Source organism: Crocodylus siamensis, chromosome 6, assembly GCF_052110815.1.
Source record: "Crocodylus siamensis isolate JL-2025a chromosome 6, ASM5211081v1, whole genome shotgun sequence".
NCBI classification, from domain to species: Eukaryota; Metazoa; Chordata; order Crocodylia; family Crocodylidae; genus Crocodylus; species Crocodylus siamensis.
The window spans coordinates 48,330,896-48,346,200 of record NC_143400.1 but is presented as its reverse complement, the minus strand read 5'-3'; the positions used below and the strand labels follow the sequence as shown (position 1 = coordinate 48,346,200).

The following is a 15,305-nucleotide window of genomic DNA, read 5'->3' as shown; positions in this document are numbered from 1 at the left end:
TGTCACCAGTAGATATCAGGGGCATTGAAAATCTTCCAGTCCACTTCAAATTCAGGGATATTGATGTTACCAGGTGAAGGACAGACCCTTATCAGCCCCTTCTTGCCAGAGCAGACCTTCACACACACACACACACACACACACACACACACTGTCCTCTGTCCTCCTCCCCCCCCAACACTGTTATTTTCACTCCAGATCCACGATGGCAGGAGGTGGTGAAAAAGCTTTCCATAAATCTAGGATAGATACATTAGTCCGGTTCTGATACATAGAGTGTGGCATTTCCCAGGTCCTCACTCTTGAACAAAGAGGTCCTCTGATCTTCGAAATGGCGAAAGAGTTGTAAAACAGAAGAAACTGAAGTTTCGGAGAACAAATTTCCCCCGAAGAAAGGTTAGCTTCATCAGTCAAGAGCATTAAGAAGGAGAGGAAGAACAATGGGCCATTGATTCCTTCAGTAATAAAGCAAGGTAGAGTTGCACCTTTATAAACTAATTAAATAAGACAAATATGCATAGAGAGAGAGCATAAGCTTTCCAAATATAGATAAAGAGAGACAGACAGGCAGAGCACAAGCCTTTTTTGATCTTATTTAGTCTAGAACCCTGCCGTCTGACTGACTTCAGGCTTTCATGGCTAGGTACATCTTCCCTTTCTCTTCCCCTTCGTGATTTCACAGAACTCAGCACCCATGAAAGCAGGGGATCCTCTGTCTGACCTCATATATGGGGAAATGGGGGCAAGAAAAAAACATGGAGCACATTTATCAAGAACAATCTTTACTAAGAGGGACAGGGAAAAATATCATATCCGAAATATATGGAAAGACACATCATTATCAACCCACTGCTGACAGAGTCAGGGCACAGTGCTGGAGCCCTGTCATGCTGCAGGTCTGGAACTTGTAGCCACAAAGGTGTTGTAGGATGTCCCCATGTTGAAGGGGATGAAAGGCAGATGCCAAATGCACTCTCTCAGTGCTGTTCCCATGGGAAGGACCTAGAGATGGTGGAATTCCAGGGTGGGATGGGAAGTATGCCACCGTTTCCTGATGCCAACTGTGGGGAGTCCATGGGTGCCCGTTAGTAATGCAGATGGGAAGAGACAACAGTGTCCTAGAAGTAGACCAGGACGGTGACCACCTGCCTGAGCCCAAGGAGAAGGTGGATTCTTGGGTGTCCCTCCCAGCAGGCAGGTGGGGACTGGGAGGTGTCAATGGGGCACCACCTTGGAGGCCTGATGGCTCAAGGGAGGCTTTGTGAACCTGACGTTGGGGACCTTGTTCTGTGGATCCCGGGACAGCCGGGCCTTCACGGTGAGGCGCAGCTTGGAGAAGGTGCGTTGGAGGCACCTGAGGAAGCGGCGGCACAAAGGGACCTTTTGTCTGGGCACCGATGGGGTCCTGGTCTGGGGTTTCTTTTCTTTGGTGGCCAGGAGAGAAGTGGCTCCATCCATCTGCTGGGGGAAATCTGCGGTGCTGGTGCTGACAGAGACAGTTTGGGGTCGTTCGTAGGGAGCTCTCCTCAGCCTCCAGTCCTGCCTCTTGCTCCCTCCCTCCAGGTGCTTCTGGTCCAGATTGGAAGGCCGCAAGGGGTCCCCTGGAGTTGAGCACCGAGGCTCTTCAAGGGGTCCCCGGAAGCCGCCAGGGCCCAAAGAGCTACCTGGCTTCCTCTGCTGCTTCTTGCTACACATTTGACAGAGCCCATCCGGGGCTTGGGATGTGCGGAGCCAGACGTTAGTAGCATCATCCACCCCCTGCTCAGATGTCCCTGCCTTCTTCTGAACTTTCATCCCCTTCCATGTCCCCCGGGAGCCCCCTTTGGGCGGCCCCTCCTGAGCTGGCCTGCCGGGAGCATCTAGCCTGTAGCTCAGGCTCATCTGGTGGGCGCTGACCTGGCCTTGAGCCTGGACATCCACCTGGGTGGAGAAGGCAGGTGGCATGGGCTGGCACAAGGTCTGGTGCTGGCAAATGGCACTGACACCCTGGGGACACTGCTTCTTCAGTAGGTCAGCAACAAACTGGAGCTGCAGGTCTTGAGCGCTGAGAGAGGTCAGGATGGAGCCCAGGAGCTGCGCCAGGTCAGGGGGCTCTACAGTGTCTGGCCTGGGTCCAGGCCTGGCTGCCCCCACAGGGCACTTCTTGGTCCCTCCCTCCTCCCTCTCCCTGGGGAGCCTGCTGGTGTCCCCAGGAGTGCTGGCTAGGTTTTCTCTTGCCACAGCCCTCGAGCTGCTAGCATGGGTTGCTTTTCCCTGCTGGGGCTGGCTGGAGCCAGGGGGTCTCCCCTGACTGGGCCCCATCCTGCTTCCCCCACCAGGCTTGTGGATTGGCTTGGGGGGCAGCACAGAGGCTGGTCGGTGCCTCCACGCAGGCATGCAGGTCTGGGATAATGGGACATGGGTCCCCGGTGAGATCTCTGAGCCTGGGGGCAGCTGGGAGACCAGTTGATCCTGTTCCCAGCTGGTCTCAAGGCTGCTCTGCTGGAGGCCTCTTCCTGCACCATCCATGGAGCTTGTTGAGGCCTTGGGGCTTCTTGCCATGACCCTTGTGACCTTGTGGAGCAGCCCCTGAAGCTCCTTCAGGCTGCAGCTGACACCAAGCTGCCCAGAGTCTCCTGGCCAGACTGCACGGCCTGGCTTTCCCTCCAGGCCACAGATGCAGGGGAGGTCAGGAGCCTGCCCACCAGCCTGATGTCGCTCTCGGCTCCCAGCTACCACTGGCTGCCAGCTGGGTGCCCCCCTCTGCCCCCTGGGGTGCCAGGCAGGGGGCAGCTGGCTGCCTTTCCTGGACTGTTCCAGGCTCCACTGCTGCCTTCCTCCACGGCGGCCTCTCACCTGGGTGGGAAGGAGGCAGCTGCTGCTTGTTGCACCTGCATTGGTGGTGCCCCACGGGTGGGACAGGTCCTTCTTTCCTGGGTCAGTCTCCGTCTCTGGGGGCACTCGGCAAGAGGCCGGGCCTGGCTCCTCAGTCACCTCCTGCAGTCGCTTCCCCACGAGGTGCCGCCTAGATGTCTCCTGGGAAGCACAAAGATCCTCAGATGGGTCTGGGACCTTGGTGCTGGCTTCCCCTGGCAACACGGTGGTGTCTGCAGGATCCTGCTTGCCCGGAGGCTCTGGGGCCAGGTGCAGCTTCCACTGCAGGCTGATGCACCCCGGTGGCCTGCAGGGGTTTGGGGGATGGTGGCGGTGCTCTGGGCCCTTCTCTGGCTCAGCCGCCCTGCAAGGCTTCCCCTGAGGATGGGCCTGGTCAGCTGAGGGAGTCTCTTTCCCACACGGAGCCATCCCCTGGGACCCGCTGGCCAGTGGAGGCTGTGTCTCCGGGCTCCCCTGCTGAAAAGAAGGCTGCAGACTGGGGTCAGCATGGGGCGCGGGCTGGCTGACGGCAGCCTCAGGGAGGCTCATGAGCCTCGGGGCCTGGCAGGGCAAGGGCTTGGGGAGGCAGACACAGGGCTCCTGGGTGTCCAATCCCGGAGGCCGCACGGCCTTATCCTGTGGGTTGGATCCAGGCTCTTCTGTCTTCACGGCCTCAGCCTCCTCACAGTCTTGCGGCTCCTCAGGCAGAGCGGGCAGCGGGTGCGAGACCTGCAGGGCTGCACGGCAATCCTGAGGGGTGCGGGAGATGCTTTTCCGGAGCCGGTGTCTCTTAGCATACGTGGGACTGGGGCACCAGAGCGGCACTGGGGGGATCAGGCGGGACAGTGACTTGGCATCCGGGCTGGGGAGGCCCTGCTGGCGCTGCAGCTGCAGGCACCTGACGTGGAAGTCCAGATGCTGGGCATGCGCCGGCTCCAGCACTGGCACAGGCATGGGCTGACTCTGACACCCATCTGCCTGTCCTGGTGGGGACTTAGGAGGGTGCCAGGCCGGGCTGGGGAGAGTCACACCAGCCTCCTCCAAAAGCACAAAGGTCTCCCTTAGACAGGCTGACAGCAACGGCCCCATGAAGGCGTCCTCCATGGCAGCATGGCTGGGAGGTTGCATGAAGGCAGCATCAGGGTCCTCCGTTTCCTCAGGCTCCTCGGAGGTCCAGGATGGTGCAGGACATGCAGGTCTGGGCCAGTGGCAGAGAGGTGACAAGGGGACAGAGATGAGACGGGGGGCAGGGCACGTCCACTCCTCCCCACCCCACATGGTCCAGACCTTGGGAGACGTGGGGCTGGGCCATGTTTCCCAAAGACTGCAGAAAACATGGCCCTTCAAGGGCCTGCTCAGACACCCCCCACACCTTCCCCACTCAGCTCTTACGGGATCAGATCGCTCATCAGGTGCCAGGTTATGTGCTGGAGCCTCCTTTCCACCAGCTGCAGTGTGTGCTCAAGGCTGAGCCTGTCCCCAGGCATGGGGCAGCTGCAGGACAAAGAGCAGGGCATCTCATATGGCTGCATTGCCCCCTCCCCTCCTCCCTTTCCTGAGCCAGCCCCATCCCTGGCAGAAAGGGGCCCTCAGTCCCCGGGAGGCTGCAGGGGGCATGGGGCAGGGCTTACTGTGTGCACTGGGGTGGCGGTGTCTCCTCCACGTGTCCCCAAGCTGCTGTAAGGGAGAGAGGAAGGAGCTGGCATGGGCCTGGGGATACTCTGCCCCTCCCCAACTGGCACCCCCAGCCTGTGAGCAGGGCCCCGGCTGCTCCTCCGTGGCTCCCATGGGCTGGGAGGAGGCAGGAGGCCATGCTCTCTTCTGCCCCTGCCCCTCCCCAGGCCAGGGCCCGAGGCTACTCACCTCCCAGCTTGGCTCTTCCCAGTAGCTGCCTCAGCCTCCTGAGCCCCCGGTGAACGCTCTGCACACACAGAGAGCAGCGGGTTAGAGGACAGCTCCCTGGACCCCACAGGGCAGGAGACCTGGCCCCCACCCAGCGGGTCCCACCATCCCCACGGGGATGTCCCTGCCTTGGGGACCCTGAGCAGAGGGACAAGACCCTCTAGCAGGAGCCTCCGGCTGTTGTCCCAGCAGGAGCATTGGCACAGCCCTGTCACCATCCCCGGCCTCAGTTGCAGCCAACACCCAACGCCTCTAAAAAAGGGGGTTTGTTTTGTTTTGTTTGGGTTTTTTTTAAAGAAACGTTTCATGTTCCAAGCCAAATCAGGTCTAAATGAATGAGTCTGCCCAGAACCATAAGTGGCCCTACAACTAGCAAACATCCTCCACGCCCGCCAGGGGCTTCAGAGATTTCCAAAGTCTTTTGGCGGGCATCCTATGTGCAGGCCCAAGCCCAGAGACTTGGTGTTAAGATGCCCCCAAGTTTTGCCTGCCCTCAGCCATATGGCTGCAGATGCAAGCTAGGGAGGAGCCTGCCATTTCCATAAAGTGGGCTTTAAGCCCCAACATCGAGGCGGGTACTAAACCATGCCAGGGGAACAGTTATCCCCAGGAATGCTCAAGGAAACTGCCCTAATCGACCCAGATACATGGTGTGTCCCCTGCCTCTAAAAGAGGTTTAAGAACATCCTGACACATGGAGCAAAAAGGAGAAGAGGAGGCAACCAGCAAAGCCCAGAAGCCTCCTCCCCTCTGTCCCCACCACACCTACCGGTGAATCCAGAAGCCACAAGGCCACTTGAGATAGCAGAAAAACCAGGATGAATTCGACGAGAAAATCCATACTGGTAAGTTGCCAGGTTGGTGGAGCAGAAGATATAACAACCTCCCTCCGCCACCTCTTTCTTGGCAACTGCCCACCTGAGGGTCCCTGGGGCCTAGGAGGTAGTCAGGGAGTGACATCATCGTGAGGACAGAATGGGAGGGTCCTTGTGAGCTCATAAGGGGCAACAGACCCTGTCCGGCTGCACTCAGGGCATGAGCTACCCTGGGGGGAACAAACCCATGGGGATGTAGGTGCAGAGAGGGAACGTAGGCTCTTGTGACAGCTGGGGGCTCTTGCACCATAACTGAAAAGGAATCGCTTCCCATCCTTAGGAGCACACCTCAGGCCCAAGCAGACCCTTGTGCTAGACCACAAGCATTGCTATGCCTAGATCATCCCCATCAGCGGCCGTCCAAAATCTTCGGGAATATCTCCAGTGACGGAGAAGCCACCACTTCCCTTGGTGTCTAGTCCACAGCCTCCCTGTTCTAACAGTGGAGACGTTCTTCCTGGGATCCAATCTAAACCCACTTGGCTGCAATTACAAGCCATTGCTCCATGTCCCCCTGTCTGTAGCCAGGGAGCAAAGGTGCTCCTCGTCTTCTTTGTTCCAGCCCTTCAAGTATTTGAAGACTGCTCTCACATCCCCCCTGAAGCGCCTTTTCCACCAGCTGAACGTGCCAACTCCTTCAGCCGCTCCTCCTATGACTCGCCTTCCATGCCCATGCCCATCTTTTTTGCCTGCCTCTGGACCCTCTGTTTCTTCTCCATGCCCTTTTTAAAACGAGTAACAGTAAAGGGGTGGGATGCGCTGCCCAGACAATCCACAAGGCCAGATTTTGTGTTACAAGTCTGAAACAAGTGACATACATTTCACAATTCAGGATGACTGACGCAAAACCTTTTGACTCATTTTGCCCAGTTTGTGTTTTTATGCATTTAATATGTGATTGAGCAAATTATTATTTATTCTTTTTTTGCCTTGATCTTCCCTTGATGCTGGGGCCCCCTAGCATTTTAGCCAAGTTTCTAGGAGTCCTGGATCCCAGAACTAGTGATCTATTGATGAAATGTAGGAGTCCTGGATCCCGACTACCAGCTCCTTCCTTCACGGCACCAAGCCATCTCCTCCATGCTGAATTAAAAACAGCAGTGCTATACACTGGGTCAGACCACAGGTCATGTGTCACGCCACGTGTCACACCATGGCAGACAGCAGATGCTGGAAGGGAGAGTAAACTGTGTCTGAGCAGGGCTATCCATTGTTTCTCACTTGCAGCCTCCAGCATTTAAGGTCTAGGAAGCCCTGATTCCGAGGCCGTGCCCCTCACTCCTGTGCTCAATATCTACTGATGTTGCTTTCCTCCAAGAACATGTCCAATCCCTGTTTGAAACTGGCTGAACTCACAGTTTCCATCACATCTGGTAGAACGAGTCCCACACTCTAATGACCTGCTGGGTGAAAAAAAACTTCCTTGTGTTTGCTTTTAACGTACTCCCTACTACTTTCATCCTGGGACCCCAGTTCTTGTACTTCAAGAGAGTCAATAATAAATCCCTATTGACTTACTCTTCTCCATTTAGTAGCTTGTGAACCCTTCACATGTTCCCCCTCAAGCAGGTCTTTTGTAAACTGAATAGCCCTGGCCTCTTTTACCAGTTCTCATGTGGAAGCCCCTCTGTGATGCTCATGATTCTTGCTGCCCTTCTCTAGTTCTTCTGTTTCCTTCTTGAGATGCGGGGACCGGACCTGGGCACAGTCTTCAATGTGTGGGGGCACCATGGATTTATAAAGGGGAATCCTGAGACTTGGTTTCATTTACAATTCTCTTCTTTAGCCATTGAGCTGGTATTTTTTAGCCAGCTGTTAACAATTACTCCTAGACCTCTTTCCTGTGTGGTACCAGCTCATGTAGGGCCCATAATAGGTAAAGCATGGGTTATTTTTGCCCATTTGCATCAATTTACACTTCTCAATGCTGGATTTTTATCTGCCATTTCATTGCCCATTCACTCAATCATGCAGGATCCTTCTGTAGTTCCTCACAGTCCACCTTGGTCTTCACCACCTGGAATCATTTTGTGTCATCTTGCTACTCCCCCACCTTTTCCTTAATGTTTCAGCTTGGAAATAGCCAGCTGCTCTTTGAGGCTTCAAAGGAAGGCCCCAGCACCAAGAACTAACCACTACATGAGATGCTAGGTTCTGCCTTTAAGGGGAATAAATATTTCTTCCCATCCTCTACACCACCCCAGTGACAATCAGCAGGTACCTTGAGGCACGGGATGAACCCAGGAATTACAATACCATGACACATGCATACATAACGTATGTTCTATGAGTTAATTAAACACATGACAGGGAGAAAGAGGAGGAAGGAAGGAAAATTGAGCTGGGGGGGGGGTTAGGCTGGGGGGTGGGGCTGCCCAGGCTGGAGAGACTCATGGAGATCTGGAAGCCAGAATGTGGCTTAGGTAGATCCACCCTAGAGGCCAGTGCTGAAGCACCAAAGTTTGATGCCTGGGGCAAACCCCGCAGTGGCAGCCCGCCCTAGCCCTCTGCACAGATTGGGGGGGGGCACCCCCCCATGCTTGCCAGGAGTGTACACAGCGGCAGAAGCCACCCTTTTCCCATCCCCATCTCCCCAAATAAGTCCCTCATGGCTCCGTTCTGTGACCGCCCCAGCTGGGGAGCACCTCTTGGCATCCCCTTCGCTTCGGCACCCAGGGCGGTCGCCCCACTTGCCCCCTGCCTTGCTACAGCACTGCTGGAGGCCATATCCTTGGAGCATGTCAATGTAATGAGGTGGAGATGCTGAGGCCGTACCGCTGTGCAGCGTAAGCAGGTTGCCATGCATTGCCTGGAATAAGGACATAAAACTGGGTCAGACCACTGATCCATCTAGCTTGGTATCCTGTCTCCAACATGGAGGCCTGATGGTCTCCTGGTGGGCCAAGACCCACAGCCCAACAAATAGTCTGGTCTGACAGTGACAGAGGGAGATCATTGAACTGAGTATCTCTAGAGCAAGGCAGGGGCTGGACTAGATGACCGATAGAGCTCCCTTCCAGCCTGACTTCTCTATGGTTTTCATGAGCTTCCTCTTCTTCAGTACCCTTCCTAGCATCCACCTCATTGGGTTTGAGACGCCAGAGGAAACATCTTTGACCTTCCTGCTCTATAGCCAAGAATAGCTCTAGCTTCTCTGAATTTATCCAGTCCTCTGCTGAACCCAGTCGTGCTATCTCCACCTCTTCCCATAACAATAAATGCCACCTGTTAATGCGCTGAGTCAAAAGAATCCTTTAGTGTGTTAGTTTTAAACCTACCACCTACTAATCTCAGCAGGTGCCCGCAAGGTCTAGTTTTGTAGGACTTGGTGAACAAGCGTTCCCCGTTCATTTGGTCCATACCTCTATCCTACCCCCACTCAGCCTTCTGCTTTCCAAGGAGAAGGAAAGGTCTGAGCCTTTTTAGTCTCTCCTGGTATGGCAACAGCTCCAGGCCCCTGATCCTTTGGGCTGCCCTTCTCTGAACGTCTTCTAATTGTACCGCATCCCTTTTGGAGATGCAGGAACGAGAATGGCACAAGGGTTCAAGATGTAGGAGTCCCACTGACACGCATAATAGCATAACAGTGTTCTCTGGTTTGGTTTCTATTCTCTTCTTAATGTTGCCCAATATTATATTGGCTTTTTAGGGTCACCGCTGGATACAGGACTGATTTCCTTTCCCAGGGAGCACCAACCTCTGGTTTGGAAAGGAGAAAGTTAAGGAGAGAATAGGACAGAGGTCAACACACTCAGGAAGAGCTGGGACCAAAGGAATAGGCTGGCCTGGGTGTTCAGAACTATTATCTGCAACTGACAGTAACTCTCAGTGAGAGATAGGCCTGGATGGATCCCTCGCTTGGCACTAGATCACAGCAAAGCAGGGCTGGAAGGGACCTCACAAGAGCGCATCTAGTCCAGCACCCTGCTCAAGGCTGCACCATCCCTGACTGGGGGTGGGGAGCGGGTATTTGAGAGACAGTACCCCTCATAATTTGAAGGTTTGCATTCATGGTTTTTAACTCTATCAATTTTGCACATTCCATCTAATAAGCCAGAACTTCAAGGCTCCCGGGAGTTGGTCATTTATAGCCAACACTCCCCCTGCCCCCAACCAATGGGCTTCACTCTGGCCACGCTGCCCACAGGCGAGGGGGAGGCAGACTCGAAGCTCTGCTCTGCTGCAGCAGCCAGTGTCTCCTGCAGGCGGTCCCCGGGGCTTAGGCGCTGCTGTGGGGGGCAGGGGCTGTGGACCTGGGTCCCTGGCCCTGTAGCCCTGACAGCTGTGGGCCCCCTCCAGCAGGCCTGGGGGGTAAGGGGCACTGTGGGTGGGGAGTGAGGGCACCAGCATGGTCCAGGGGGCTGTGGGTGGCAAGTGATGGATTTGGGGGATTTTAATCAGAACTTGAGATTTTTAAACAGAGGAGACCAGGATCCCTGCTCATCAGTCTCATGTCCCAGGCTCCTGATCATTTGTGACCCTGAGCTGGACTTTTTCCATCTCTCCACATCCTTCTGCAGGTGCAGGGCCCAAAACAGGACAGAGGACTCCAGGAGAGGCCTCATCAATGCTGTATAGAGCAGAGGGATTGATATAGGCCCTGCTACATGTTCAAATTCAAGCCAGGTCAAGAACAGCCATAGAGTCGTTACATATCTTCAAGCGGGAACTTCATGGCTTGTCGATTCTTTTCACTGCTAGACAGTCACATTTATCAGGTGATCATTACTTTGACCCTGTTGCCAGTCTAAACTTATGGCGCGATTTGCCGGTTCATTATGTAACAATCACTTTGCTCTCGCAGCTGATCTTACTTTGCCCATGGCCATGGGGCCAGTTTAAATTTATTATGCAATTCATCAGGCACTCGCGCAATACACATAATGCGTTGCAAGCGCCTCCCATTAACTTGATAGTGACTCTCCTGTTAATCCAACCCATGAGCTTTACAGGCAGAGTGACGCTGTTGGCTCCAAGTCAGCTGAAGGTTGATTCTTAGGACTTGCGAAATACTACGTAGCATCCTTTTGACCCCAATACCACCCCCTGCTAGCAGCAGCCAGAACCATTGCCCCCGCCCCCGAGCACATCTGGGCCCCCATGGGAACAAGACATGAGAGGCAGCACCTGGGCACCACTGGTGGCACCCACCAGGCAGCAAGCTGTGCCTCAGCTGGCATGTGGAAGCTGTCTTTGGCCTGGCTGCTAGCATGCAGGCTACGCAAAGGCTGCTGGGTGTTGTAATCTCTGCTTGTGGGGAGGGGCTCCCCCACACATCTGGAGAACCCAGGTGTCCAGAGGCAGGCGCTGCGATGGGCAGCCAGCACACAACAGCCCCCAACTGCCCACTTCAAGACATGTGGGTTCTCTCCCCCCATCCAGGCCTAGGGGCCCACCCCTGTGCACCCCCTACACATCGCCACTGTTAAGGTAGATGTCTATTTGCTTTATTGGTAAGAGTGCATGGGCAGCAGGAGTATGAGGGGTCATTTTCTGCTTAATGCTACTGTTACAGTAGCATTGTGCAAGTGCCCTGGGATTTCCACTGAAGGATTGGGCCCTCTTTGTGTGCCTGCCTGATATCCCCCTCCCGTGGAGATGCACCCCTGGAATCTCCAAGGTGTGCCTCTGGAAACAGGGAAAGTCAGGATCCTGTCTTGGTCAGGCACACTAGTGGCAATATCTGGGAACCCTGGAGATTTCCAAGGGTGCCTCTCTGGAAGTGGGGAACATAACATATCAGCCGTTGGGCTGCAAGATCCATGGGCCTGATACGGTGTAACGTTTTTTTTGCCTCATTAAGTGGATCAGCTGCATGCAGACATCTCTGGACACATCCAAGCTCACGTGGTCCCCTTCATTTGGCGCATCTGTTTCTAACCAGAGGGATCTGACAAGAATGTGTGCTAAGATCCAAAGTAGCCATAGGAACATCCCACAGGCTGTAGCGGGCCAGTAGGGGGCGCTTCTGCATTAAGCCACCCACCTTGCTGCCCCTGATCACCTTCCAGGCTCCTTAGGGGCGCCTTGTGTCCGGCTGACCCCCTTTCTGGAGCACACTCACTAGCCTGGGGGTAACATAAGTTGCCACCACCCCGAGAAGGGACTCTCTTGGCCCTGTGTTCTTGGGGAAACACAGGCCTAACAGTCCTATGTGTGCTTGACCCAGTACAGGCACTTGGGGCACTTCCCCAAGTCGGGGGCCAAAAAGGGAAGTCTCCTTTAGTCTGCAGACCCAAGGGGCCTCTTAGGAATAATTTAGATTCACCTCTCAATAAGTCTCCTACACCAGTCACAAAGGAGAACTTTATTGATTACAGGGGTAGGGTGAAAATAGTGTACAAGATAGAGCAATATCATAGAAATCCCATAGAGCAAAACAGTCTGGCCGAGGTAGCCTTTTGATCACGCATCTGAGTTACTGCCAGCTATATATCTAACCAGATCTCGAGTAGCTTACTCACATGCATCATCCCGAGGCTGTTGGAGATCCCCTCTGGAGGCAGGCAGTTCCTCACTCATGAGCTATGGGGGAAGAGAGCCAGTATCAGATGGTAAAACTCCTCCCTAAGTCTGAGTCCCCCGTATGGCTGCCCCCCCTCCTCTGGGGCAGTCTTAACTTATATAGCCCCTGTGACCTCGTTCACCTGGTCCAATGGAGGCCAGCACCTGTTGGCGACGGTCGGCCAACCAATTTGAAATACATCACTAGTAGCTGTTACCAGTCAAGTAGGCAGAGGGAGCAGGTTTCCCCCCTCCCTCAGGAATGCAGCCAGCTCAGGTTGCCTAAAGAGACAGGGTAAAGGTGCGTATCCTCTGCTGTATCCTAATAACTTGTCACAGCCCAGAGATTTTGGGGAGAAACAAAGGTGGCTTCCTGCCACACAGGCTATCAGGCAATGCAAGTAGTGGGGATGTTCACCTCTGATGCTTACATGTCTCTAAAGCGTCAGTACTTTTCCAGTGATCTTCCCAGTTAGTGTTGCCACCACTAACATCTGCAGCCTTGAGAGATGAAGAATGGCTTCTATGCTATCAAGTAGTTCTGCTGACCTATGGCAGCTATGCACATCCCTGATGTTTCCTTCTATGTGTGCAATTTAGCAGAGGTCAGAGCAGACTCGATTAATGTGTGCCAATCAGCATGCCCCGGCAGCCTCTACATCACAGGTACTTAGTGTCCCCATACTTCAAAATGGTGGCAGGGTGCTTGTCAGAGAAGCTTTAGTTAAAGCACCCCTGCTGTCATTCTGAAGCATGGGGATACTGAATACATGTTACTTTTCTGGGAGAGGTGGGGTAGGAGTGGGGTGGTGGAAATGTCTTGCTACAAAATCTAAAGCAGTGGTTCCCAAACTCTGACAGCTTGTGCACCACCAATTTAAAACAATACATCCTTAAGTACCACCAGCAAACTCTTCAGTTCAACCATAAGTACCACCTGCAAATTTTTGCCATATAAGGAAATTATAATTAATCGGTTAATGTGTATCACTGATAGGTTGTCTGTGTACCACTCGTAGTATGTGTACCATAGATTGGGAAGAGTTGATCTAAAGCAAAGACTGGAGTTTTCAGAGGGAAACCTGGGGTATTAATCACAACAAAACTCATTAAGGGCTGTCTGTTTAACTTCCTTGAGCTCTTTGAACCCAAAAACATTACTGGAAAAAAATTCTTTTTTCATAACACTATGGATAAATTCTTTCTGGAAATAAGATCCAGGATATATACACTGGGTGTCTATATCAATGGTAAAGAAATCATCTGTTCCTGAAAATGGGGCATACAACTTCTTGTGTGAGAGAGCATGTAACAAAAATGTAGTGACACACAGTGGGCGTGTCTAGAGCTGCAATTCATGCACTTGAATGTTAGGGCCGTAAAATTCAGGTGCATTAAACTGCCCGAGCACATGTCTTCATAGGAACCTATACACATGCATTGAGGCTGCTCTGATGCATTGTAATTACAGTGCGCCAGAGCAGACTTGACTAATCTAGTCAGCTAGAGTGGTTATTACCGTGCTCCAGCAGACACCAGCATCATGTGTATCAGCATCCCCACACTGAAAAATGGGTCTGTGGGTGCTCTAACCAAAGCACATTTGATAAGCTTTAGTTAAAGCTTCCTCACTGCCATTTTTCAGTGCAGGGATGCACATACATATGGCACCCCGCGTGCTTTAATTAGAGCAGCTCGAAACTACTCTAATTAAAGCACACCCCCACCCGCTCCAGGAGCAAGTCTATAAATGTCCCATCTGTGCCCACGTTGGCACCTAATTAGGTCCGACAGGAGTAGCCTAATCTAGGGCTGCTCCTGCACTGCTCTGCCCCACTGTAGCAGCCAGGGGGAGCTCCAGGCTCTGGCCTGGCTTTGCATTGCTCAGAGCTGCTCCTGGTGTCGGGGATGGCTCCTTCCCCACCCCTAAGCAGAGCTGCAGTTGTGGCCCCTGCTGCCTCAGCTAATCAGGATACATTTTCTCCTGGGTCCGCATCTACATGTGCATTCAGAAACAGTAATGTAAAGCACTGTTGGCTACTATCTTTACCTGTTTGTACTAGCCAACGGTGCTTTATATTAAGCTACTGTGCAGTAATTGCTGCACACAGTTAGACAGGGATGCTTTACTACACATTAGACAGGTCTACTACATAGTAAAGTGCATGTGTCTGAGGCAGGCCCAGTGAGTGTAAGAACAGATTGCATATGGCTTTATTTTTCTAACAAGGTTTTTGGAGGGATAGAAAAGAAATCCCAGTGCTATGTGAAGTCTTTCTATTAACTATTTATCACCTGTTTTAGTTTGAGGATACCACCTGGATGCTGATTTGGGAACTATTGTATGAAATGCAGGTAGTGTCTCTGTAGAAAACACTTGGAGCCATATCGTCTTCCACCGATCAGGTCCCTTAGTGTCCATGCTACTCAAATCTTTGAACCCCTTCAAACTCTCTCCTTTGCCCCAGGTTGAGGTGACAGGTGTGGCTTCTGATTTAGGTGAAAACATGTACTCTGACCATTTCTAGATTAAATCCCCAGACAGATAACCTGAACCGTGCCAAAGAGGTTAGCAAAACACTAAAGCTGGAGGCTGTCAAACATTTTGAGATGTCAGATGACAATTTTTACCTAGTTCTCAATTGTGTTGGGCTGCTGACTTTCATCTCCATTAATGGAGGCAGCTCACCACCAAACTCAAAGATCTGTCCAACCCAAAATTGTGCTGTCACATATTATTTCAGGTCCACAGAATAATCTGTTCACCCAGATAATGCTAGTGTCCTGGGCAAAGAAATTACAGTACATGGTCTGGAGATGATCTCTGAAAAGGCCCTTCTCCATGGTATGTCTCATTTCTTCCTCTTTGGACACGAGACTCTTAGGCTTGCAAAGCACATAACGCAGGTAAAAGGGGCACCTACCAAGTGAAAGGCTCAAGAAGTCTTGAGTGCCCGTGCCACAGCACAGCACTTGGCATGAGTGGGAGTTATGTAGCTGAATGCTATTGCTAATCAAACGTTTTGGGCCAGCTTCCTTAGTTTCTGTCAAAATACCTGTTGAGGGGCAAGAGAGGAGAAGGCATATGCCCTGGACATTTGTTTGATCTAGCTGGGAATCCTGGTTTATTAACGTTTACCTCTAGCTGAGAATCATTTGCACACCTAATAG

The 15,305-nt window shown here is 52.9% G+C and overlaps 1 protein-coding gene across 1 annotated transcript; it reads right to left on the bottom strand.

Moving 5' to 3' along the window:
- Positions 1-467: 467 nt before the first annotated feature.
- On the bottom strand, positions 468-9,284 carry LOC149862734 (uncharacterized). Its single transcript, XM_090054406.1, has 5 exons — positions 5,525-9,284; positions 4,717-4,774; positions 4,485-4,530; positions 4,250-4,347; positions 468-3,575 (listed from the first exon to the last, which is right to left on the bottom strand). The coding sequence occupies exons 1-5, from the start codon at positions 5,594-5,596 to the stop codon at positions 1,216-1,218; spliced, it is 2,634 nt and encodes an 877-aa protein (XP_089910532.1). The 5' UTR covers positions 5,597-9,284; the 3' UTR covers positions 468-1,215.
- Positions 9,285-15,305: the final 6,021 nt, after the last annotated feature.

Coding starts and splice junctions, on each gene's coding strand:
- LOC149862734 (XM_090054406.1), bottom strand. CDS start 5,596: ATGGATTTTCTCGTCGAATTCATCCTGGTTTTTCTGCTATCTCAAGTG. Junction 4,775..5,524: donor TGTGGCTTCTGGATTCACCG/GTAGGTGTGGTG, acceptor CTGTGTGTGCAG/AGCGTTCACCGGGGGCTCAG. Junction 4,531..4,716: donor GGGAAGAGCCAAGCTGGGAG/GTGAGTAGCCTC, acceptor TCTCCCTTACAG/CAGCTTGGGGACACGTGGAG.